Source organism: Aphidius gifuensis, linkage group LG2 (assembly GCF_014905175.1).
Source record: "Aphidius gifuensis isolate YNYX2018 linkage group LG2, ASM1490517v1, whole genome shotgun sequence".
Lineage (NCBI taxonomy): Eukaryota > Metazoa > Arthropoda > Insecta > Hymenoptera > Braconidae > Aphidius > Aphidius gifuensis.
In genome coordinates, this window is record NC_057789.1 from 2,574,636 (window position 1) to 2,602,551 (window position 27,916).

The 27,916-nt window shown below is 25.2% G+C and overlaps 1 protein-coding gene across 1 annotated transcript in view; it reads right to left on the reverse strand.

Annotated features, from left to right (window-relative positions):
* LOC122848295 (death-associated protein kinase related-like) overlaps positions 1-23,506 on the reverse strand; it is a 55,044-nt gene extending 31,538 nt beyond the window's left edge. Inside the window, exon 1 of the mRNA XM_044146271.1 lies at positions 22,724-23,506. Coding sequence (XP_044002206.1) covers positions 22,724-22,857 — 134 coding nt within the window. The 5' untranslated portion in view covers positions 22,858-23,506. The remainder of the gene's footprint in view (positions 1-22,723) is intronic.
* Between the last annotated feature and the right edge of the window lie 4,410 nt (positions 23,507-27,916).

Sequence of the window (27,916 nt, forward strand, 5' to 3'; positions counted from 1 at the left end):
GTTGCTATTTTACTTTTTTTTTAAATTTTATATTTGCCTTTTGCTTTGACGCCCTCTTATGCACACCAAGTCTGTGTGTGAATAATTTTTCTTTCTGCACTTGCATCGGGCCACCAAAGTTCATTCGAAAAAATAAAAAATAAAATTATAAGTTTATAAAAAGTGAGGATAAAAGCTGCCCCGTCGTGTTACAATATTAATTCTCAAAGCATGAAGAGACCAATTTGACAAATCATTTATGTTTGTTGCTTGATTTTGTAATGAAAAAAAAAATAAAAAAAAATATATAAAAACATGCTTGGAATTTTTTAAATGTTATTATATAAATAAAGTGCTATAATTTGAATAAATTTGAAGTTTATTGTACTACTTTGGTATGCAATAAAATTATCTAATGTTTAATATATATAATGATAGAATAATTTTGCATTATGTGTGTTGTAACGGTCGTCAGGTGGTAACACACACGGTTGGATGTCAAATGAAGGTGAAGACCGTTGGGCATGAGTCATCATCATGATCTTTGTGTTTGTGAATATATACATGTGAACTTGTTGAATCACTATTTGAAAATTCCTGGGCATCACCCTCGACTACCTTCAGCTTCCACGATATGCATACACAAGTTTTAAAAAATTTTTAAAACACTCCAAGTGATTACAGAAATTTTTCAAATTTTTTTTTTCTTTTTCATATGCACCGGTTATATTTATAGCCAGGATAAAAAATAAAAATCAATTTGCATTGACTTTTAAGTTTGGGAAAAAGAAAAAAAAATAAAATCCGGAATTTTGACTTGGTTTTTATATATATATATTTTTTTTAAACTTGATTATGCCAAAGGAAAAAAAAATTTTAAAAATTGTCCGACACTTTTAAAAATATTTACGGGAATATTTTTATAAAAATAAATGTAATTTTTTTTTAAATATAAATATATTTTTAAATAAGTATATTTAAATTATAATGTGTTTTTTTTTTTTTTTTGATATAATTTAAAAATTAATTGGCGAGACGACAAAAAAAAGAAGGGAATTTTTTGTATTTGAGATAATATTTTTATAGTGATGTTTCTCTGCAGGTATTTAAAATGATGATTTTTTATCTTTTGAATAAACACAAAGTAATATTACGTATAAGAGCTTGTCTAATTGTGAAGATTTAAAATACAAAATAGTCGCAAAGATGAGTAGGTTTGATAAGCAACACTGGGGGTTCAGAATATGCAGGTGAATAACAGCAGGTGCATAGTGTTGACCACCAAGTCGAGGGTGCATTTCTCAGAGGGACTAATTGCCGTATCACCAATTATACCAAGGCCTCTTTTTGTAAACAGCGAAAAAAGGTTCATCTGTAAAAATCTGATTATAGTTTTTTTCTTTTTTAAAAGAAATCAATAATTAAAATTTTAAATTTTTCTTTTTATCTTTCAAATAAATATTAAATTATCAATCAATTTTCCAACAATTAAATTATTCATTTGCTTCATTTTTTAAACTACAAAAAAAAGTTTTTATTAATTTTTTTAGTCAGATAAATTATTATGAATTTATATGGTAAATATTTTTAATATTTTTTATATAATATTATGAAAATATTGACTTCTTAAATCTCTCGATTAACTCGTAATTTATCAAAGAAAAATAAAAAATATAGAGCTTTTTATAAACAATAAAATTTTTTAACGAGTAAATCAGATGTCAGGTTCAAGGAGTCTACTTTGAAACGTGCCATTGGCTAATAATGAATTGTTAAGTATAATAACAATCCACACACTCACACATGACATTTAATACACTCGAAAAAAAAATTGTATGTTAATAATCACAAGCCCGATACGCTGCAGCGAATTTACTCAATGATTTATGGACCAGTAGTTTTTTTTACATTTTTTTTTTCTATACATCCAAGCATCAAATTGTGAGTCACTTTATTCAGCTTCTCATTTGTCAATCAAAATAAATCAACCTGTACTTTAAATAATGGAAAAAAAATATATCAAATTAACCAAATAATCATCAATTTATTTTTAATCACATGAAAAAAAAAATAAAAAAAATAAAAAAGTATATTTTTTAATATAAAAACATGTTTGTAGAATATTATTATTATTATTATTTTTTTATTTTTGAAATTGAATATTCACCACAAGAAACTGCCACCTGTTACGATAAATATTTTTTTATATTTAAAAATGAAAAGAAAAAATAAAAAAAATAAAATAAACATGAATTTAATGGTGGCAAAGAGTTCAGTTGTGCTTCTTGTATGTGACGTTATCGCAAACTACCTTAAGAATATTACTTTGAACGAGTTTGCAATTTTATTTGATGCTTGTATTTATGTATATGTATTTTATATATATATATTGTGGCTTCCAGGAACCGCGAAAACCTGCTGAAAGTATCAGCATCTGTGGTACAAACATACGCAGCCACACAACACGAATAAACATATAAGAAATTTTTTGATTATTATTCTACAATTTTTATTGATACAAGCATGAAGCTATAAAAAACCCACATATGACTATTTTACATATGCATGAGAGTACCAGTGTTTTAGAAAAATAATAAAATAAATATATATATTAATAAAAAATACTGCACGCATAGGTAGGCGTGTGTATATGGCATCAGAAGATCCCCTTTGCACGAGACCCACTTGTATGTGTCCTACTTGAGAACAAAATTAAAAAAAAAAAAGATGAACTGATGAAATATACACACACACACACACATCGTTCATGAAAAAATAAATAAAAATAAAATCATACCGATGAGGTTAAAAACACGATGCATCATCAAACTTCGCATTCACGCAATTATGACTAACAAAAATAAAATATACTTCCCTTCGTCCTCAAATAATCATGTATCAAAATCACCAGAGGCAAAAAAAAAAAAGCCCAACTTCCCAAGCTAAGGTGATTTTTATCTCATTTTTTTTTTATATTTTGCTCACACGAAACCCCGATTTCGTCTTAAAATACATTCTTTAATTTATTTATTAATTTTTTCTTTTTATATTTAATATTCTTAGAAATAGATTTTTTTTTTTTTTGGATCTATTTAAACATCTGTTATCCAAGAATGTTAAATTCTCATGAGCCTATATTTGTAAGACGAAAAAATGAATTTTTTTTTATTTAAAAAATTATTTACAGTATATTAATATTTTTTTTTTCATTTGAATTATATTTTGCAAGTAAGTTGTACTAGTATATTCTGGGAATTTTTTATTAGTGTTAAGATCTGCTACTTGTTTAACTCACATGTATCATTGGATTGCATTGCGTGAATATATGTATTTTATATAGTTTGGCATTGAGAGAGGTCTATAATAAAAAAAAAGATGAATAAAAAAAGAGAACGAATAACCTAAGGTGCATCACGTGGCAACCAACAACAACGACGACGACGACAACGACGACAACGATGATGATGATACGAGATGAGGACACCGAGGTTGTTGAGGACCCAGAGACCTGAATAGCCACATAGCCAGGGGGGAAGTTCGACGGGACAGAATAACGGTTTATCACCGATGAAGGTTAGTGCTATGCTGTTGATTCTCGTGGCATAGGCCCTGGGTGATACATTCAGAAATAATTCACACACAAACACTAACACACATATATACTTTATTTATTTTGTCAAGAAATAATAATAATAATAATCATATAAAAGCATGTTTTAATAAAAAATATTTAATAATAAATTAAGTATATACTAAATGACACGAATAGATATTTAGCCTAAATGAAAGTTGTGAGCATCTCTTGTTTCTCATGGTTAATAATTTTTAAATTTGATCATGAAAATAATTAATGTATTAACAATGACGAGTTTAAATTTTATATCGATTTGAATTTTTTTTTGTTGGATAATTTTGACAGAGTATTGACAGAGAAGCTTTGAAATTTTTAATTATTAGATTTTTTGATTTTTAATATTGATTGAGGTTTAAATAAAATTATTTAAAACATGTCATGAGAAAAAAATTATACTGATAAAATCACTGACATGTTTTAATAGAATTGACATGGTTTTTTCAGTTTGACATATATTTTTAAAAAATTGCTATTTGCTAGAGAATAACACTGTTGTAATTATAAAAACACCATTTCAATATGATAATTACAAGACGTCATCACAGTAATTATAAAAATTCCAATCAACAAAAAAACTTGCAGGATCTAACAATGAAACAACAAACGAATGAAAAAGATAATCAAAAATACAGAATAAAATTACAGTAATATGAATTTAAATAATAAAATTGGCTGTATGATGAGAGAAAATTTTTTCAATTTAAATAGTCAATATATAATTGAAATGAATCATGAATTCTTGAATATAACTTGAAACAAAAAATAATCAAGATATTGTTTTTTTTTTTATCTCAAAAACATTGAGAAATACTAGATGAAAAAAAAAAAATTATAGGAAGTAATGAAGGTCAAATTGAGAGCAAGGATATGATTTTGCGAGAAAGAAACTTTTTGAAGATTCCATTTAGATTAGTCATAGGGATCATGGTCAAAGGTAGATACCTAAAAGTGAAAGATAATATTAAAGACACTTCAAAAAAAAAAAAATACAAAGCCGACTCTTCAAAGCCCGGCAAGACAAAGTCAATTTTTTTTTTTATATATATTTTTTTCAGGTATATATAAAAAAGAAGAAATAGTAAAAAAAAAAGCAGCATCAATGTGTCGGAATGTTGGCAAAAGAAAGTGCCTAAACAATAGACAAAAAGATACTCTGTTTGAATTTACTGTGATGAAATGGTCTTCCCTGAAAGCAACATCTACATATCACATAAAAAATGAAAAAAAAAATCATTACTGTGTTATGAAAATAGAAACAAAACATTACTAAAACATAATGAAAAAAATTCGAAAAATCTACATTCAAAATGATTTTATTTTTCTTCATATCCTCCTAATTTTTTTTAATCTTGCTAATCTTAATGATGATTGATTCTCTTTACAACTGACTTATTAAGAACGACATAATAATGATAATAATATTATATTTTTTTATGATGATATTATTATTTTTTCCACAGTCAATATTAAATGTTAAATTTGTGCTTCGTCACCAAATACATAACCTATTTTCTTCAGTATGTCGATGACGTATCAAATATGTAAACATGCGTACATTGAAAAATAAGTTTGGAACTTCCGTTAATATTTAATATATTTTTATTTAAAAATTTAAACATGCATTTAGCAAATATTTTAGATGTGTTCATTCAGAAGAACGACTGTCATTTACCAAGAAGATCCACATGAATGACCCTCATCATCGCATTCGTTTGAATAACGGACAATTTATTTATTTTTTTTCTTTGATTTAAGATAAAGTTGTTCATCAAATAGTATCTGTGTCACTTTGATAATTAAGTTTACAATATCACATTAAAAAATCAATCTTCTTCAGTAATAAAAACAATCTTATTTTTTTTCTTTTTAATATTTCCTGATATAATATTGTTATCATGATTTAAATTTTAAATTTTTATAAAAATTATTAAACTGGTTCAACCGGCCCTTAGAATGTTCACATAAAGTTCTTTATATATATCTCTAAGAGGATCAGATGAAAGTATGATAAATCATGGTTGAAAAAAAAATAATAAAAATAAATAACAAAATAGTTACAGTTATTTTATACTTCCTTCTCACGACATTAGCCATTGAAATATATATCATCCAAAATGATTAACTTGAATATTGTTATTTTTTCTATGCTAATTTTTAAACAATTAATATCAATAAAAATATATTATTATTATTTTAAATAAATGTTTATTTAAAAGCCATTATGCTATTCAAATTTAACAGATGGTTTTTTAAAACTGTATAAAGATTTTTTTGAAAAACCGTGTGTCCTAATAATTGTATATTTTCAATAGAAAAAAAAATAAAATAATAAAATGTATATATCTAAAGTCTAAATAAATTATAAAAGAACTTTATGAATGTATCTTTTTTGTCTATTTAATATCAAAGATCTTTAAAGATCTGAATTTAAAAAATTTTAATCAGTTAAAAATTTTTCAACGTTGATTTATTATTATTTCGTGTGAAAGAATAGAATTTTAAATAGGTAAATAGTTGAATCGTGATGATTATTAATAGTAAAGCATGTGACAAAAATTTTAAACAGTTTTATATTAGCTGATAAGAATCACGTGTATGCAAATATATTTCGTGCGATATTATTATCAGTTGACACAGAATATACTGGTGATATATTAAAAAGGCGATCGATAAACTACATTATCATTTATCTATGTTGTTCCGGTAAGCAAGGCTACATAGTTTAATATACCCTCATTCATTTCCATCATCACAACTTCGACATTTGTCTAGATATAACGGCGTTACGCTATGACGCATTATTACAACATCGTGAGAAAATATATTACGTCTAGAAAAAAATCATTTCATTTTTTTTTTAATCCTAAAAAAATACTAAAAAATATAAAAAGTTATAATAATAATCTTGGAATATGTTTTTTCTTGTTTTAAAGTACCGTGGAATATTTTAGTTGCGTATCAAAATGAGGGTTGGAATATGAAATGTATGAAAAATAAAAATGTAATATTGCTGGAGGGCATGTTTCCCTCTTCTTGACTCTCATTTTTATTTTTATGCATTGAGGTGAATAAAAAAAAAAAAATATAGAGGCTCGATAATGCAGTGTTTTCATTTTTTTATTTTTTAGGGGAATGTGCATTTGCATTACCTCAATATGTGAGTTGGAATATATATGCATGTAAAAATGCTTTTGATGCTTCGAAAAATGCATATAGCCAAAGTGCAATTTTTAGTAATATATAAAAAAAAAAATGAATAAATAAACGGTCGAACGAAATAAAAAATGAATAGAAAATAATTACGAGTAAAAGATTTATGAATAATATTTTTATATGATATTTTATATGATCAGTAATTAAAAATAGAATTTTTTTCTTATTAAACAGGATATGCTTGTCTAATGCACAACATTAAGATAAACATTAAGTTATCATGAAAAATTACATTGAGAATTTGAGATTGCATATGTGTATCCGGCTTTTTAACACACAAATGACGTATTAAATATACCAGCTGGTGTTACAAGCCCTCATCAAGGACAAGGGATTATATATAAAAATTAATTTTTAGACACGAGAAAAAGAGATATAAATGTAAGCCAACAATATCAACAGGAAAATTGGTGTTGCCTTCACCGTTTAAAATGCGAGCTTTTTCAAAAAAATAAAAAAAAAAAATAATAAATTAAATAAATTAAAAAATAAAGGTGCAGTTATTTATAGGGAATGAAATTAAGACGATGGAATTGGATACATATGTTACATCCGAAATGGTGAGGACAGTGAAAGGTGAGGGGATTTCACTTAAATAATTTTTTTTTTTTTTTAACAAAGTAATTTTGCCTTTTACTGCACTCGTTATTGCGAGTAAAACTTGTTTTCAAAAATTATCTGTTAACGAGTTTTACACCAATCAAATGTCTAATTTATTTTTCATTTTTTAAAAATATTATATTATCACAAATAAAGATTATTTGGTTTTTTTTTTTTTTTTCGACTTCATCATCATGCAAGCTCAAGTATTGATTGGTTTTTTAAAAAAAAGCTCATAGCTTCACTTTTTAATCAAGCACATTATTTTAACTCGACAATCACCTAGTCAATTTAATTCCAAGAATCTAGGTTTCTGGAACTTTTATTTGCGTTATTTTCTAGATATATTCAACTTGTTTGAAAAAAAAAAAATAATAAAATCACGATTTTATACAGAAAAATAATTGACTCAAATAGCTTTCGATTTGTGAGAAATTGAAAATAAATTAAATGTTTTTGTTAATTTAAATTTATTCTCTTTTGTTTTATTATTAATAATTATTTCAAATATTTATTGATAGTTAATATATATATTTATACAAACTAATATTTTATATATTCAAAATATACCCACACAAAAAACCGTTTGCATTTTGAGTCAACCTGCGAATCGACTTGAACACCTACATAAATCTGTGCCATACGTTTAAGAATGAAAAAATAAAAAAATTATACACACATGCTGTGTAGACACTAACGCCACTATATAACCCTACCTACGTTTTTTTATATTTTTTAATTTATTAATTTTTTTCAAGTCCCAATTAACACCTACGCGCGTCCGATACCCACATTCACTTTAGACTGTTTCGATTATACCTGTCACTAATATTTTCTCACAAGCTACCATAAGAACTTGAATTTTACATAAACACATGAAGGTACTATATATTTTAGTGGCAAATTAAAAATTAATCGTATATTTAAAATTAAATAAAAATATAATATTGTTTATTGCTAATAATTTCATGACTAAAATGTAATAATAAATCATTTTTAAAAAAATTAAAATTCATTTTTATAAATATTTTTTATAATTAAATAATAAATACAGCATGTGTCACGATATTTATAGTAATGAAAAATAAATATTTTAAAAATAATCAATATATATATTTATATTAATAAATAATTTTAAAATTTTAAATGATATTGATTAGACAGAGGAGAAAATAAGATATTGATTTGCCTAAAGCACGATATATAAATAAATAATATAAATAAATGTTTTCCGGCTTTTTGGTTTAGTAGATCGAATGCAGAGTGTGTCGTGATTGCCAGTCGAGACACCTAGACATTTTTATCTTAATGACGTGGGCATGTGCCTGATGTATATTAGCCACTCGTATACTTGAGGATATGTAGGTTGCGGGTTATGATGATAATTGTGACGCTCTCGCTTATAATACCACTCAAAAGAAAATACAGCCAGTAACCTCATAAGCTGTGATTAGTGATTACTTATTAAATCAGTAATAAATACGTCATATATTTATTTTTATTTGTCGCATTATTATTAATGATAAATTTAAAAAAAGATCGATATTAATAATTATTTTTTAAATTTGTTTCTATCTATTTTTGAAGTGAAAAAAAAATGGCTTTAGGGTAAAATTTGTTTTTAAAATAATGTGTTTATCAGCTTGTGATATTTTTAGGTAAATAAAATTTATTTATTTATAAATTTTGGTAAATAATTATTAATTTTAATGAATTGATAACTAGTGAAAAAAATATTTTTTATATTTTTTAATTATCAAATGATTTATATAAATAAAATAAATAAATAAATTTTTTAAATTAATAATAGAATTATTAATTTATAGTTGAAAATAAATTATTAATAAAAATTTATATTTGGTTAAAATTAATCAAGGCTAAAATAATATAAAATGTATTTTTGGATTTTTTTTTTTTTGATGAATTTTTTGTTTGTCAAGTTTATCAGATATAAAAACATTTTGTTGAAAAAAAAATTTATAAATTAATTTTTTTTTTCGTTAAACTTTGAAAGCTTTTTTTTTAGCTATTTATGATTTTACACAATTAACTCGATGATATTTATTTTTTGCAATTAATTATTTTTTATTGTATTTAGTTCTCTTGTTTTCCTTGAATTTATTAGATTGCGAAACAAGTCAAAAAAAAAACAAAAAGGATATTCAACAAATTTATACAGTAAATTGCTTATTTTTTTTGTTTATAATTTTTTTTTTAAACAAATGTTTATGCGATGATATCTGGAGGATCGTAAAACGTACTATACAAGCTAATAAAAATGTAGAAAGAAAGTTTTTTTATAAAATTTTCAAATTGTAATAAAAATTTACATCACCCGAATTTGTCACTTTTTTTTTAAATTTATTTTTCTCTGATGTCAATCGCCCTTTTTTTTTCACGTCTTAAATTTTTTTCTCCTTTTGGTCGGAGTAATCTGAATGATGTCTTACCTGTAACAGAAAAAAAAATACATATTTATTATTAAATTTGTCTGAGCGGTAAATTATAAAGAAAAAAAATAAAAAAAAATTTAAATAATCAAGGGGATTATTCTATGTGTGTGTTCTATCGATAGAGGTATGTATGTATATTTTTAAATATATAAAATTTAAATGTACAAATGGCGTTGAAAATAAAAACGTCAAAAATATTCCGATAAATTTTAATATAAAATAATGAACAAATAAAAATAAATAAAAACCAACTTGTTACTTTTCAAACGTCAAATATATTTTGCCAGAAAGTTAATGCATTAAAAAAAAAAAAATAATAATAAAAATTGATAGTCGACTATCAAGCTTTTAGTGCAAACTAGTTTTTGATTGACATGGAAATTTACGTGATGCATAAAACGATAGATAAATATGCAAAAAAAAATAATAAAAAATTTTTTTTTTTTATTCTATTATATTTCTTTATGTTAAAAGATTAAAATAACATTTCAAAATATATAACATTGACCTTTTAAAATTGCATTACGTTTTTATTTGTTCTGAAAGTGTTGAATGATCATTAAAATTTTCGTCAAGGATATTTAATTAATTTATAACATAATAAAAACTAAAAACAAGCAAGTCATATGTTTAACCAATAAATCAGTCTGGTTGCTAAATTATTTTAGAAAAAAATAAATAAATAATATTTAGTATAAATAAATAAATTTTAATTATATTTTAAATTTTTTTAATGCGTTGTTTATAATTATTATTACATCTTGGTATTGTTAACGCAAACAAAAATATTAATTATATTAAAAAAAAAAAATTTACGACTGTAAAAATAAAAAAAAAAATACATAATTTTTATGTATTATATTTTATGTTGTATTTAAAATTGTAAAAATAATTTAAATAATAATAAAATGAGTAAAAGAAAGCATGTTTGCATTTCTTGATGTAAAATATATGTATATTTAGATGAAAAAAAAAAGATTTTTTTTTAATAATATTAGAAGAACACTTTCATCAATAAAAGGTGTTTTGACTTTCAGAATATCTTGGCTATTTAGCTCCATAAAATTTAAACATCATAGGATCACGTTTCAGATATATGGTTTCTTGGTTTTTATTCACTTTTATAATCTACCTATTTTCCGTAATATTGGCACATTTATTAAATAAAAATAGCCAATTTAAAATATACATGGCCATTAAATAAACATATATTAAATATTTTCTCATCAACAAAAGATTTATCAAATGAATCAATAAATAAATATAAATATTTTTTAAAAATCCACAATTTTCTTTGCGTTTAATATTCATTTTTTTAAAAATAATATGGCAAATAAACAAATAATGTTAACAATTTATTTATTTAATAGTAAAATAATAAGGGTGATATAAAAATTTGAGAAAATATATTGACTGTATGTACTGTCGACAGTTAACTCTCGCCAATCGATCTGAGCTTAAACAGTAATGGATAATTGGTTTCGATTTCCAAACGTAGAATCTCTCACACACACACTCACACACACATAATAAATAAATGATCCTGTTCTACATGTACCGTTTCAATGTTGTACACACGTTTTGTTTCAATATGTTTTTCCAGTATTTTCAATTTGTATACCATATAAACCGCAACTCCATTGAATTTCCATTTTCTTTATTTTTATTTTTTTATACTTTTTTTTTGTTTTGCCAATGTGAAATGGAAATGAATATATTCGATTTATTGTATACAAAGACTAACTGCAATAAATGATGGATAAATAAAAAGGAAAAAATATAAATAAATAAATAAAAAAAGCAAATGAGAAAAATCATGTTTGTTTGGTTTTTAGATGGAATTTTTTCTTTTTTTTTTGATTATATTTACTGTGTCATCGAAATAATTAAAAAAAAAAAAATTAAATTAATACTATATATAAAAAAAATTTTAAAACGTACAAATACACAGTCATCTTATGCAAAAATGATATGGTATTATTAGAGGTAAAAAGGCATAAGTGACACACCAAAAAAATTATTTTAAAAATGAAAAAAAAATTTTTTTAAATTGTATTTTTTAATTTTGAAATATAGGACATACGTCTTTTTAATATTTAAAAAATTTTTGGTCAAAAAATATTGCAATAAAGTGAAGAAATAATTGGCCAAAAAAATTATTGAATAAATATTTTTTTTATTATTTAATTTTAATTATTTAATAAAATTTAACTAAAAAATTTTTTGATTTACGTTTCTTTTTGTCTTTTATAGATTGCAATAAAAAAATTAAAATGAATATGACATTTACACTTATTTACTTTTAAAACGACAGTGTATATAAAAAAAAAAAAAAAAACGCTAATGTAGCTACACAGAGAGCAGCGACACGCCTAAGTGAATACATATCCAAGAGACGTTCTCGCGCTCCTTATCTTTTGAAGGTCTGTATATTATTGTGCTGGGGCGAATGCGATTCGTTGGGTCTTTAAAAGAGAAAAAGACAGCCGACTTGACGTCGCCGTTACCGTCGCCGACGACGGATGTATATATGATGAAATGCCACAGGAAAAAGTCTGCATTGAATTGTAATCAAATCACCAAACCAATTCATTTTTAACACACACATTAATAAAATTCATATCTTTTTTTAATTTTTTTTCTTTTTCATAATAATACTGGGTCAATCAACTCAATTCAATAAATAATTTATATTTAAAATTAAATTAAATAACATAAAATTTATGCTACCTTAGCTGATTGAATATTTAATTAAAAATAAAAATTTATTTTAAAATACAAGTTAATGATTGTAATTAATTTACAAAAAAAAAAAAATATATTTATATTTTTTTTGTATGTGTGTACTTGATGATATCACTTTCTCCACTTATTTTTATATGAAACATTGTATATTGCTGTGTCATGACAACCAATGCATATATTCCATCAAGGGATAATTTTTAATTTTTTTTATATATTTTAAATATTTAAAAAAAACCTTATTTCATGTGTTAATTAATTCAGGGTGTAGTGAAATTTAAAAATAACAAACAAGAGTATTTCGCATTCAACAGTAAGCAGGATCATGTTGCTTTTCATCATCATTCCATCTACAGAGACTCCGATATATAATATGCCAGCAATTAGTCTTTTATTTAAAACACGCAATTGGTGAAAGAGACATATATATTTATTTTTATTTATATTTAAACTGTCTGCTATATTTGTACTTGCCACAAAAACATGACGATTATAAGCCCATAAACATTTAAAATGAAAAAAAAAATCCATACAAACCCATGAGCGTGCGCGCGCGTGGGGTTTATTTTTATTCAAAAAATTGAAACGATAAATACAACTTGAAACACTGATGTTATAAAAAGTACTTGTGTATATATTTTAAAAAAATTTATTTATATTTTTTTTTTACTCAACTTCCTGATTATATGAAGCTAATGAACTCGGACATTATTATATGCTGAAGGTGATACAGTTAAATCATCTACCCACAATGTCAAAGAAATTATTGTTTCGAAAAATTTAACACATGTTCTAATGTACTCTGGTAAACCAGGAAATAGTATATACACAGGATTTGTTGGAGCATTTTTATTGCATCTTGGAAGGTGTTATAGTTGTTGTTGTTGTTTAGGTATAACTGTATCTTTTTGAATACCTACGCACTTGGTAACAATACAAAACAACATGCCGGTATAATAGTTTAACTCTGGACCACAATAACAAAGATAATACCTATAAATATGTATATTAAACTAATAAATAAATATATAAATAAATTCAGATAACAAACTGTAAATTTAATTTCAACAAAACCAACAAATATTGTCGTGTATTTTTATTTAAAAAAAAAAGATGTCACATGGAAACAATGTAACTGGGTCTGTCCTCGTAAACTTCCAAACAACTGCTTTCTTTTTTCTCAAAGTATACCGAATTAAATTATATAAATACAGTCCTCCAAAACTGGCAATAAACTGTATCATTCAAGTAAATATCTTATTTATAAAATCAAAAAAAAAATCCAAACAATATTTTGTTAAATAAAATTGCAATTTAAATAAAAATAAATATTCTCAGCTTAGAAAATTGAGAAAAAAATATAATTTATACAAAATATCATCCCGTGGGAAACGTATTACAAAAAATAAAAATTTATACTTTTTTTTTTTTATCAAAACCATACACTTTGCAATATTATTATGTATTATTTTTTGAACATATATTTATATTGTAATACAAGTGCGTAAATAACAAAACACTGTACGATAATATCAGGTATAAATGAAATTTCCGTGATTCAAATATTTCAATAAATTAACAATTCAATTGCACTTGTAAGAAACAAACATTGGTACATAATATGTATGATACTAATGTCAGGAAGTTGTATCAATTTCAATATCAAAATGTCTCTCATATTATCATCATTATTATGGTCATGTAGTTTAAGATAACTTAATCTTCTTGTATACTAAACTCAGTGAACATTGTTGACTAACATATTTGCTTTTTTCTATTTCTTGAATATATATTTAGAGTAGTATATTCATATTATTATATTGATAATAGTGTTAAGTGCATAAACGTATTAAAATATATATTATATCATTTTAAAAATTTCATTTCATTGATTTTGCATTGTTGTGAATTATGCTTTTTCGTAAAGTGTTATAACAGTCAAATACACATTACGGATGTACGAATTGTTGCTTTTATTTTTAAATAAAATGCAAAGGGAGTGGAAAAAAATTTTTAAAAAAATATTGCGTGCCAATCGTTGGCAGGTTGTGAACGAGGGAGAAAACGATAACTGATAGGGGGAACTAACAGACCCGGGTGAACATGAGGAATGTGCGTGCAACGTGAAAATCGCGATTTTAATGCTGACGTGTCCTGTTGCCAAGCAAAAGTCTCGGAAATAAAAAAAAAATATATATATATAAATAAACTGTAACGTTCACACTTATATTATTTTGGATAGGCAAGCATAATGTCATTTTTTTAAAAAATTTTTCAAAATAAAATTAAATTGAAGAGGAAAATTAAAAAACTTGCATTTAAATTTACAGCTATATTTAATTATTTATGTTATTTGATAAAAGATTAATCAAAATATATAATTTTTTTTTAATGACAATCGAGTGACATGCGTTATAATATATTTTTGTTATTTAAGTATGTGTGGGTATTGAATAAATAAACGAAAATTATGATTATAATGTAGCGATTTAAATGATTTAAAGTGACAGAATTGCGTTGATATAAATTGACAAATATTCATGTAATAATGTTGATTGTATACATCCAATGAAACATAAAATAATACAACACTTGTGGATATATATTTAATATCCAATTTAGTCTACTTAATATAAAATATAATTATTCATAACACGTTTTTGCAATGTTAAAAATTCATGTGAGCAGTATATTTGATTGTTCATTTCCGGAGCATCATATGCAAACAATGATAAGTCAAAAAAAAATATATAAAACTACTTTTTTTTTGCTTTAAATTGAATCAACTAAATTGTGTAATTTAATTAATGCTTGATTGCAATTATTGTTTATTTTTAAAATTAACAAAATCTCAATGACTCGTAATTTTTTTGACATATTAAAAGATAAATTTTTATTACTTTATTATTTTAATTTTGCTAAAAATAATTAAGTAATTTTTACGATTATAATTTGGTCCTTGTGACTCGTCATTTTTTGATATTATTTTTTAAATTTTTTCGGCTGATCAAACTCATCATACAATGACTTCCTTATATAGAAATTCGAATGAGTATTTAAAATAAATAATTTAATCGAGAACCGCAAGCAATTGTGCTATATAAATTTAAAAAAAAAAAATGTAATACTGTTACACGAAGGTATATAAAATAATTAATGATAATGACAAAAGAAATGAATCTCACAAAAAATAAATGAGGTAATATTATTATTTCAATGACCTTGTCAATTTCACCTACATCATTTTGTGTGAGGGTTTATGCACATGCATGTGGATATTTAAAAACAAAAGACCTTTGGGAATTGAGTGTAAATAAAATTTTAATGAAATAAGAAAAAAAAGAATAAGGCTTTTTTTTCCATTTAAAATGCATGCAAGTGCGAGTTATTTGTACACGTATATATAGAAAATTATTTCATGTGAAACCCAACAACTCGTCCGACCTTCACCCAACATTGGCAACACGCGTACCAACGTAACCATCATTACTTGTCTCATACCACTGGTTTTTTTTATTTTTTTTTTATAATTTACGGTTAACCAAAACGGAAATCAAAAATATATCAATGATGGTGGTGATGGTTATATGTAAAAACAAGTTTTATATTTTATATATTTAAATTAACAAGATAGTTATAAATTTTTGATAAAAAAATTTCAATATTATAAATTAAAATATACTGATAATTGTTAAAATATAAATTGCAATATATATAATTGATTAAAGATTGTTTTAAAAATAAAAAAAATAATATCACAAGTTGAATAAAAGATTATTTAAATTGCAGTAAATTGTCAAATAAATATATCTCAATTTAAATGCAAAAAAGAGTCTTGATTACATTATTGCGATATGAGTGACATGACAAAAAAAAAGAAAAATAATTTTTTATTTTTTAAATTATAATATACAAGAAGACGTATAAGGACCGTTATAATTTGGTTGCATTTTCATGAGTACATGATAACATCATTGGCCCGGTCAAAAAACTCAACAACAATGCGGAAATATTCAAGTCAAATTGCTTGTCTGTGAATGGAATAAAAGACAAGACAGGTAAATGAAGAAAAATAATAATAAATAAATAAACAAGACAGTGTTTTACAAGTATATTCTTATGAATATATTTTTTTTTTTTTTCATATTTACAAGGAGAAAAAAAATAATAATGAAATAGGGTTGTAACTAAAAGCAAGTCTGAAGTGGTGAATATATATGTACACCAATATTACTGAAATACACGTTGGTTATTACTTGTTACCATGTGTACATGTACTTTTTTTAGATGTGGATATGAAAACTCTTCAGTTATGAATGACAGCCACTTGAAAAAGATTGCAACTACAACGACGAGGACGGCGACGAGGAGAACGGGCGCGCATATATTGCAAAAAGGGCGGCGAATCATCATGATGATGATGGTTATGATTATGCCGCCACCAAGACGTGGAATGTCAAGACGAGGATTGTTCAAGTATGTGTAGGCGGATGACTACTCTCTACTTCTATCTTGATTACTTCCATATGTGTTACTTGATTGTTACGAGATTGTTTGAAACGCTAAAAAATTTATGCCAAATTATTTAAAAAAAAAACTTTTTTCATATTTTATTGTCATTATAATAAAACTAGCAAGGTCAAAAAAATTTAACAGGTTATATAAATTGATATAATGATTCTTGATTAATTTACTGACAAAAAAAAAAATTATGTAAACAATTTTTTTTTTCAACTAGAAATTTAAATTACAAAAGTTAATTAAATTTATATTACAAATTTTTTATTCAATTTTTTTTTTTATGTATTGTATTGAATGTCAAAAAATTTAATAAACAAATATATCAATTATTTATTTAAATAGAAAGTATATTTTTTTAAAACATCTTATTTTGAATTAAGGTGTGTGTGTAAATTTTATTTTTTATTTTTTTATATGAAAGTTAAATTTATCCTAATCAATTTTTTTTTAATAGAGATATTGATTAATGTATTTATTTAAATAATATTTTAATTGTTGCAAAATAAACTATGTTTATTGAAAAATAAAATTTTATATTTGTAGAATTAATGTTTCTAATATTTCATGAATTGGCAATAAAACCATCAAAAGTTGCAATAAATATAAATTCAAACAAGTACAAAAAAATAAATACTTTATTTGAGAAAAAATTTTGACATAAAAATCGTGACTCATAGATCATTTTACGATTTAAATCGATTAATTTTTGTTCTTTGTCTCAGCATAATCAAGCTTCTTCAGCTTATAAAAATAGCATAATATTTTTTTCAACTATAATTTTCATCTTTTTTCGATTGAAAAAATTGAGTTTTATTGACATTTTTTATTTGTAAAATCAACAAGGAATGTGTTAATATATATACGCGAGTAAACGTGGAATAGATTGGATCGTTTTAGTCGTGATTATGGCCAATGTATAGCAACAAGCTGGACTGCTGCTTCACTCTTGATTTTTCTATTTCACCTGGGGGGCATTAGCCAGTAAAGCAGGAACCCATACCAACAACATCGTGATAGTTATCCCGGAAGAATTCAACACTGTTATTAACCACAAATTTTTATTTTTTATATATAAATTTTTATTTTGTTTCTTTTTCAAGACTGCAGAGAGAATACCGTGTGGATGAATTATAGACACGATCGTCTGCTTTGTATAAAAGGTGCCAATTGAAAAGAGCAAAGAAAAAAAATATAATAAATTACCAGTAATATTTTAAATTTCGTTTGATTTTTGTTGATAATTATATCTAGTATGCATAATAATTATTATTCAAATAAAAGTAAAATAATTACATTTTTTTTTTTCGTTTTGTTTATATAATTTTGTTGATTTTTATTTTGGTATATAAAATAATAAAAAAATTCCAAAGTCAGGATTGGTATTGGGGTCGAGATGACGGTCGAAAAGAAAAGTTGAAATTCTTTTTGAAGTTTAACGTGAATCCCGTTTGTTGTTGAATTGAATTTTCAGTAAGTAGAGCATTGTTATGCTAAAATGAAGAAGCGTGTCCGTGTCGTTGAGAATGGATCGGATAGTAATATATAAATTTATATAGAAAAAATAGTAAAAAGAAATCTTTTTTATTGAAGTTATAAGTGGTGGTAAGGCAAGGTATTCACGTATTTCATGTGTAGACTATGTAGAATAGTAGAGAAAACAACCAAACTCGATTTGAAAAAAAAAGCAAGACGGAAGAACACATCCGACAGCAGCTGGTGGTGTATATTTGTCGGGGCAGATGTTGGGCCTTGTTAAATATATAATTTTTTTAGCTCCAAAAATTAAATTCTACAGACATTTGAAATAATAATAAAATCAGCTAAAAATTAAGTAAATATCTCTTGAGTTAATATAAAAAAATTGAATAACAATAAATAATAAATAAAAGTTAATTAATTAAGTATTAAATTCAAGAAAATAAGCGAGACATTATTAGACATTGGTGTGTGTTTTAATGGGATTTTAGTTGGTGATAGTGATGATGGTGGTGGTGATGGTGCACCAATCTATTTGCAACTTTACTGGTTTTTTATAATGCAACCAACACACCACCACCACCACCACATGGTATTCTGATTATTTTTCGCCTGAAGTCATTCACACATATATATATATTCTATCTTTTACTAGTTTTTCCATGGACCAGCTTAACGACAAAGACTTTATATACAAACACATACATGCAAAGCAAGTTTATATACACTAGTCTTTGTGGACGATGCGATTCAACTAATTGCAAAATACCATTACCGTTACTCTCAACTTGAATCTGTATATATATACTTGGCTAATTTTCTTTTGAGACAATTATGTAGTTTAATTTTTATACTTTTTTTTTTTCTATACAATTTTATATTTTTTTTATTTTTGCAATGATGCAATTTTAAAAATATAAATAAAATGAAATTTAAAGGTGTTAAAAAAAAAGTGAAAGTGCATTACGATAAGCCTGATTGGGGTGATACAAAAAATAAATTAACAAAGTAATAAAAATAAAAAAAAAATTTGATATAAAATCAAATAAAAGATTTTGTAAATATTTTTTGTTTAAATTAATTTTTTAAATTTAGCTTATCATTATTATTTTGAATAATAATAAATATTATTTTTCAAAGCCAATGAACTTTGTAAATTTAGTATTTATAGAATAAAAATTGAATGAAAAATAAGTTTTTTTTTTTATGATAATTGTGGTTTGATAAATAACGGGTTGGTCTCATGCGATTCAACAAACATTAAATGAATATCGAATAAATATACGCGTGTATACGAAAAAGGTGCGAACGAGACAGGGTGAAGAAAACGAGCTCATTTCCTAAAAGGTATCAGCACAAATGAGTATTCGTTACACGTGGGTGGTGTTTGCCAAGTGACTGGGCCCCTCCCTCTTTACCCCCCAGGTCAATATTAAAATTTTTTCAATTTAATGATCCTATTGCGTGTTTATAATATGCAAAATAAACATTACTTCATGAACTCTCTAAAATATATTATTATTTCAATGGCAAAAAAAATTAAAATTTATATGTTAAATAAATTAAGTAATTATTTATATTTAATTTTATTAATTTATATTTTTTATTGGGATAATTTATTATCTATATCATGTGATGAATATAAATATATATCAAGTTGCAAGTGCAAACACCATCCAAATATTTTACCCGGCCAAAATGCTATTTTAAATCTTAAACACACGCACACCAGTGTCATCATCATCATCAAGTAGATGAATACAAAAAAGACTTGTAAAATTATTGGCTAATTTAAATCATTGATTTATAAAATTAATTTTCAATATTGTTGGGTTTATTTGTTATGAATAAATCATAACCAGAGCGACAAACGTGCATAAGAAAAATTATTTGTATAAGTTTTTTTTGTGACGCATTGCAAATAATCCGATCAGTTCGTGATTTGCAATCGAAATCAATTGATGGAAGTATTAAAAAAAATTATATAAATAATAGAAGAAACAAAAGAGAGGAATTTTTTCTTGGGCCGGTTATTAAATGTGAATAATTAATTGTTACGTGATACAAAGAAACAATTTTAATTATATATTAGAATTAACACACACACAGATTTCAAGATGATCAGTAATAATTAATAACAGTCCTAGTAATTTTTTTATTTTTTATTATAAAAATAAAGATTGTAATTTGACGTAAGACTGTGTTGTTTTATTTTTAAAAATTTTTATTCATTTTAAAACTACCCCAGCTGTAAAACTTTAAGATTTTTTTCCTGAATCTTTTGCGGATTTTAATTACGGAGAAATTTATTTACGGAAATAATATCAGAAATAAAATCCGGAGATTATTTTGTAAATTTTTTTATAAAATTATTATTATGTTGATAAATTTTTTGAGAGTTGGAAGTCAATAATATTTACCTCCTTCCGTAATGACATAATTTGCAAAATAAAATTCCATTAATTTAAACTCGAGTTCTACAGAGTGTATAAAATCACAAACGACAAATAAGAAAAAAAAATTCAAGACCTACATAATAAAATATACAGAAAAATAAAAAAGTCGTTTATCCAGTGAATTCAGTCAAGCACGAATATTGAGCTAGTAGATCATACTTGAATAAATGATTTTAACCATCATCGACAGAAAACTAGTTGACCATATTTTTTACATCAAAGAAAAAATAAAAAAAAATAAACGTTATTTTGTTAAATCACATAAAAAAAAATTGCGACAAACAACGAAAGTATCATTATAAAATTCGCAGTCATGAATATTATCATTATTGTAATAAAAAAAAATAGTAAATTAAGAAGGGCCAGATGATAGCTTCACCTGCTCCACGATTTCGAAGCAATTTTAGAGGTAACAGGTGTTTTTTTTTTTAAATTGTGATTCATCATTGGCATCACTTGTATATTGGTTTTATTATAATAATTATATTTTTTTTCTTTATAAAAGAAGCCTTTCTATTCGTGGTTAAATATCAACAGGTACAACAAAGAATAAACTAAGAAAGAATAGTTATTAAAATTTCTACAACAAAAAAAAAATTTCTGTAGACAAATTTAGTATATATTAAATCGATGATGATAAAAAGGCTGATGTATTTTTTTTTCAAATAAACATTTAAAAAATATCTCAACAATTGTTTAAAAATTCACCAGCTGATGAATTATAAAATTCTTTTTTTTTTTTTTATAAAATATTAAAAAAGCAGCTGTTAAGCCCTTGACCTTGTGATTGAAAAATAAACTGAGAGATCACTGTACTCTTGAAAAATTTTAAAAAAATTTATATCTTTGAGACAATATTAAATTTACTCATTTTTCTCTGTACTCATTATCGTCATTATCATTATCATCATTACACACACACATGAATGTAAACGAATAACGTATAGAAAGACCAGTCGAAACCAAACCGAGGTCGAAAAGAGCAACACGCAACGCAAACGCGTCTCGACCTCGATATCCTGGCGCACTTTCTTTCTCCCAAGAGAATTGTGCCCGATGACCGAGTCCCCCCCAAAATATATAATATATTAAAACTACTGGTTTACACGTTCCAACACACTCAAAATTGTCCAAACTCAATTCCTCATATAAATTAATAAATATACATTTATAAAACTTTTTTTTTAATTCAAAATTTTATTGTGTGTATATAAATTTAAACGAAAAATTAAATTAAACTTTAATTATTTATAAAATTAAATTTAAGCCTTTTTTTTTAAATAAAAATTTGAATAATAACAATAATAATTATGATTATTATTTATTAAAAAATAGTCAAGTTAAGCAGCTGTCAAAATGACTCCTTAATTGTCAAATTATTATTGGAGCAACAACACACAGAGAGCTGTCATTTCATAATTTTAATAATACTTGATTAGACACACACGACATCTCATTATCAAGAGAATGTTTTTAAAAACCTACAAATGTCTAAAGGTGAAGGTTTATTTACGATTTGTCTATGAATAAAAAAATTAATTTTAATATAATTTTGATATTGGAGTCGAGGGCAATGGTTGTAGGTGAGAAATAAGGTTTATGAATTTTATAATAATCAGCGTGATACATAAATCAGGGACAAAACTCACCGTGCGAAAGGCTGCTCCTCAACCTCGTATAGTTCCTCGAGGGTCTGTTTTGAAAGAAGCCGCTCAAGTCGCTCCGGCGTGGGAGCGAGATGCCCCGGGATGCTGGTGGTCTCAAACAGTCTGTCTGCCGTCATGGCTGTCTCCTTAACCTTTATTATTTTTTTTTGTTTATATTTTTTTATTATTCACTGTATAAATATTAATAATAATCCAATATTGTTACAAATCGACACACACTATTTAATTCTACTCAAAAAATTTTAATCGAAATTAAAAAACTTGGTGATAACCGTTAAACCGTTCAAAGATTTAGAAAAAAAAAAAAAACAAAATCGAAAAATGACGATAATAATAATATTAGTAAAAACTATTTTTTTTTTTTATCAACTGATAGCTACACTTTTATTTGACAAATTGACACAATTTTTTTTTTCTTTTTTTTTTACTCAATTTTATAAAAAAATTTATAATTTTTATAAAAGAAAATATTTCAACACCACGTCACTGTCAACCGAAATATCAACTGTATTAGTATACATTATTTTTCCAAAGAAAATAAAAATTTTGAAAATAATATATAAAAATTGTTAATTTTATATTAATCCAAATTATTTTCATTGATTTTATTGACGTTTATTCCTTTTTTTATATTTTCAATTAACTGTTTATAATAATTACTTTGTAAAATAACACGCGACATATGAGCACCGACAAAAAAAAAATGCCAAGCACTCTGTCCGAAGGTTGACCAACAATTGACGAGCCTGACGGTGTACTGAAGCAATCCCCACTCTGTCATTTATGGTGTCTCGAAGCTAGAGTGTTATGTGTGTGTGTGTGTGTGTAGTGGGGTAGACATGGTTACCCTCACTCTCTTATGCAAACGTACAGCCGCCATGGCACGATGAGTCACGAGCATCGACGAGGATCACCGAGGTTTACAATGCCTTTATTATTATTCATTTCCCCCCTTCATGTGTGCTCATCAATACCATCACACACACACACATATTGTTGATAAATTATTTCTTCCTTTTCTAATGGCTTCTTTATTTATTTTTATATTTTTTTCGCTCTTTTTTTTTTTTAACGTTCATTTCTAAGCACATGCTTGTGTCTTTGTAGCAACACAACATTTACACATACATCAACGCCTGTTTAATTGTCAGCATGACACGTTGTTGATGAAGATTGAAGGAAGTCGAGCGTCATCATTGATGATTTATACAAAAAAATTAAAATACACAAGAAATGGAAAATTACTTTTCAAATATATAACGTGTCATTAATATAATCACAAATTAAAAATAAATATCAACAGGTAATTTTATTGTTTTTATGAATTTTTATTTAAACAATTTTCTATTATTTTTATAGTTTTTATATTATCAATATATCTTGGCTTATTCATCATGAAAAATAAATTAATTACAAATGTCAATGAGGTATGTAAAGTGTCAAAGTCTAAAATACTTTAGGATCACTTGTCAACAATCTCACACATAATTACAACGATTAGCACCAAGTAATCCAATGTATTATTCATTAGTTTGATATATATTTTTTTTTGATACGAGTATATCAGTTGAATGTTGTACAGTTTGTGTCAAGTTGATATTACATTCAAGTGTAAAAAAAAAACCAGGTAATCCTGATAATACTTCTGATAAGAATTTATCGAATGAAAAAAAATGATAAAAAAATAATCTAACGTTCTATTTACCAACAAGAAGCTGAAGGTTGTTATTAATTTTTTTAAATAAAAATGACTCACTATTTCATTATTATTTATTAATATTAGAATATGATTAATATTTTATTATTAATTTAGAGACATGTTGTATTATCAATTTTTTTTTTTCCTTTTCAAGTGCAATTTGTGAAGTGAATTTTTCACTGTCTTGATGATTGTACGTGACCGAGATTATTCAAGTGGTTCATAACGATCACTGATGCTGCATGATCACCGAGTGACCGACAGCCTCAAGCACATTTAAAAAATGCCCTCATACCACCAAAAATCATCCTGGCGATTGTAACCAAATCTGTCTACATGCCAAGTGTTCAATCATCCTTCGCCCCGTTACTAACACACTTTTTTAAACAACCAAAAAAAAAAAAACAAGATGTCTTATAAAAAAACGTAAAAGGGTTATATTAAAAATAATGGAAAATTTTTTTAAAATAACAAAAGGTAATTTACTAGTTTCAAATGACAAACCGACTTGAGCAATTAGCGTTTCAAACTCGTTTATATATTCGTGAGATAAGCTAGCACACAAATCAGAATGTAACTCTCTATGTCTTTTTTTTTTAAATTTTTTTACTTCCTTTGTTCTAATTCTCACGAGAAAAAGACAATTGAATCCGGTTTCATCTTCATTATATCAATTTTTTAAAATGCAAATAGTAACTCTATTTTTGACCTCAACCAATTTGTTGAAACTTTATTTTTTTTTTTTAACAAAAAAAAAATGCTGTGACTGTTATTTTAAAAATATTGATTTCATAAATAAAAAATGTCAATGTTGTCAGTTACTTACTGCATATAGACAATCACATTTCCATATGATGTAAATACATTAGATTTTTTCTTCTTCTTGTGATTTTCTTGATTATATTTATTCAGTTGATGTTGTCCTTGGTCAGTTCATTATCCTAATGTATGTTTTGTAAATTTGCGTAAGTGAGTTATATACTTGTTGTATACATAACATGTGCGTACATGAATGAAGTGGATGATGTGGAACAAGCAACATCTACTTCAAATTCAACTGTATATACTGTATTGGTCCAGGTCAGTTGTGATTGATCACGGTCAAACCTCAAACAGACATGTATTACAGATAAGGAATAAAATGTTGTGTGGTCTTTTTTTGGATATATCTTTTTAAAATATATATATATACTCTTATATATCTTGAGATAAAGAAAAGCACTTTTCATAAATAAAACTCTCGACAACAAAATCAATGGAAATGTTACGTTATTCAGTTGAGATTATATATGTTAATATACATATCTATATTTATTTTTTTTCACTTCAAAAAATGTACCGCTTGTTAAGGAATGAGATAAATAAAAAATTGTCTCAACTTGTATAGCGATTGGAGTAAATTTAAAAACAAGAAAAAAAATTGAGACAGTTTTATAAAAATTGATAATTATCAGTTTAAAAAAACTGTTTTAATTTTTTTGGTGATGGCTTATTTGAAGAGTAGATAAAAGAGGATCATCATAAACAACCGGATGAGTTGAAGAAAATAAAAAACAAAATGAAATTAAATAAAAAAAAAAATGCTTGGATAGAAGTGAGAATTATTGGTGACGCGTAATAATGAACTTAATAGAAGTTCCTGACGACAGCAAAGTGAACAAACGAATGAGGGAATGACGATGATGATGATGATGAGTAAATGTCGGTGTGTCGGCTCGTCTCATGTGTGTTCATGTGATTCACTTGGATTCACTGGCAAAAGGAAGTCTGTCTGTCTGTTGATCGGTCGGTTTGTTTGTTGAAAAATAATAAAAATTAAAAAAAATTAAAAAAACATAGAAGCCACTCAGTTTCTAGAATGGCAATCGAAACGTAATCGTGTATATATATATGAGTGGACAACCCCAGTACATACACATTTTTGTCTTGTTCAATTCTATCCATACTTTTCATTCTGATGGGCATAACTAACAAAGTGCCATTTCCTTCATTGGCAAGAGTGCAACGCATGAATACCGACATTTTTATGAGTTTCTAAGAAATATCCAATGGGCCAAGATCATGGACTCTTCATCGAGATATATATTTTCAAGGTTGAAATTATTAGAAAATGTATTTTTATTTGTTTTTTTTTATTTCGTTCATTTATTTTCACCTAGAAACAATAGGATATTATTCTATTCTTATATTTTCTCAGCTAAAAAAAACACTCACTTTGATGACACTTGATTAAAATAAAAATTACAGAGATTAAAAATCTTTTTTTTTAATTATAATAAGTTAATAATTAAGTATAATATAAATATACTAATTAAATATTTGATTAATTTTTTTCAACTAACAAATTACGAGGATTAAAAATTACTGAAAAATAATATGAAAATTTGGTTTTTAAAAATAAATTTAAATACGATAAAATGTAAGCAAAATTTTTGCAAAATATACATAAAGCCAATACCATAAATTGGGTGTTTTAAGAATGAAAAAAAAATAAATATAAAGAATTTTTAAATAGCTGGAAGGAAATGTCGAGCAAAGCCGCGATTGCATCGATTCAATCGCAAATCAGATGTCTGGACCATTAAGTGGGAGAAAAATTCAGGTAACTTTCCCTCCTAACGTATGTGGTTATATATATATACGAAATCAACACGCGATACCCGAATGCCTTTCTAATTCAAGTCCTGGTGTGGTGAGCTGTATATAAGTATTTCAAACGTGTGGAAATGTTTCGAACCTGTTAGTAGCTGTAACGGACGTGTTGGTCTGCGTTGGCCATCGCATCATCAGGCAAGGACGGCCGAGGCCGATCAACATGATGCTTAGCTATAAACCAACTTACACATACATACTCTAAATTTTCAAGATAAATAATTATTATTATTATTTATAACACAATACATTTATACATCAAAATTTCATGTAAATTTACCAACAATATTATGCTATTGAATTTTGATTTTTGATGATTTTTAAAACTTCACCGGATGCTATTTTTTTATTAAAATTTATGAATAACAACAACCTCAAGTCTCAACATTAACCACCATAATTATTGTAACACTAAAAATTTATATTTAAAAAAAAAAACATTTTGTTTTCATGACATGAAACCGGACGTGCACATCTCTCTCGTGTATATTCAAAAATTCAACAGCTTTCAAAAACGCAAATTCAGATTAAATTGATTGATTGAAAATTATATATTTGTTGAAATATAAATAAGCTTATTTTTTTCGAATAATTTAATTATGTAGATGTATAATTTATTTAAATTCAATATTTAAAAAATTGTATTACCACAATTAATGAGTTTATGAATTTATAAATTTTTTTTTTCATTATTGTCAAGGTATATTTCCGTGTTGATTATTAATATTTTTATTAAAATCCTCCGCATGAGTATGTGAAAAATTAAATTATTAAAAATTCATTGCCATTAAATTGTGCGTAGGAATAACGATATTATATTTGTG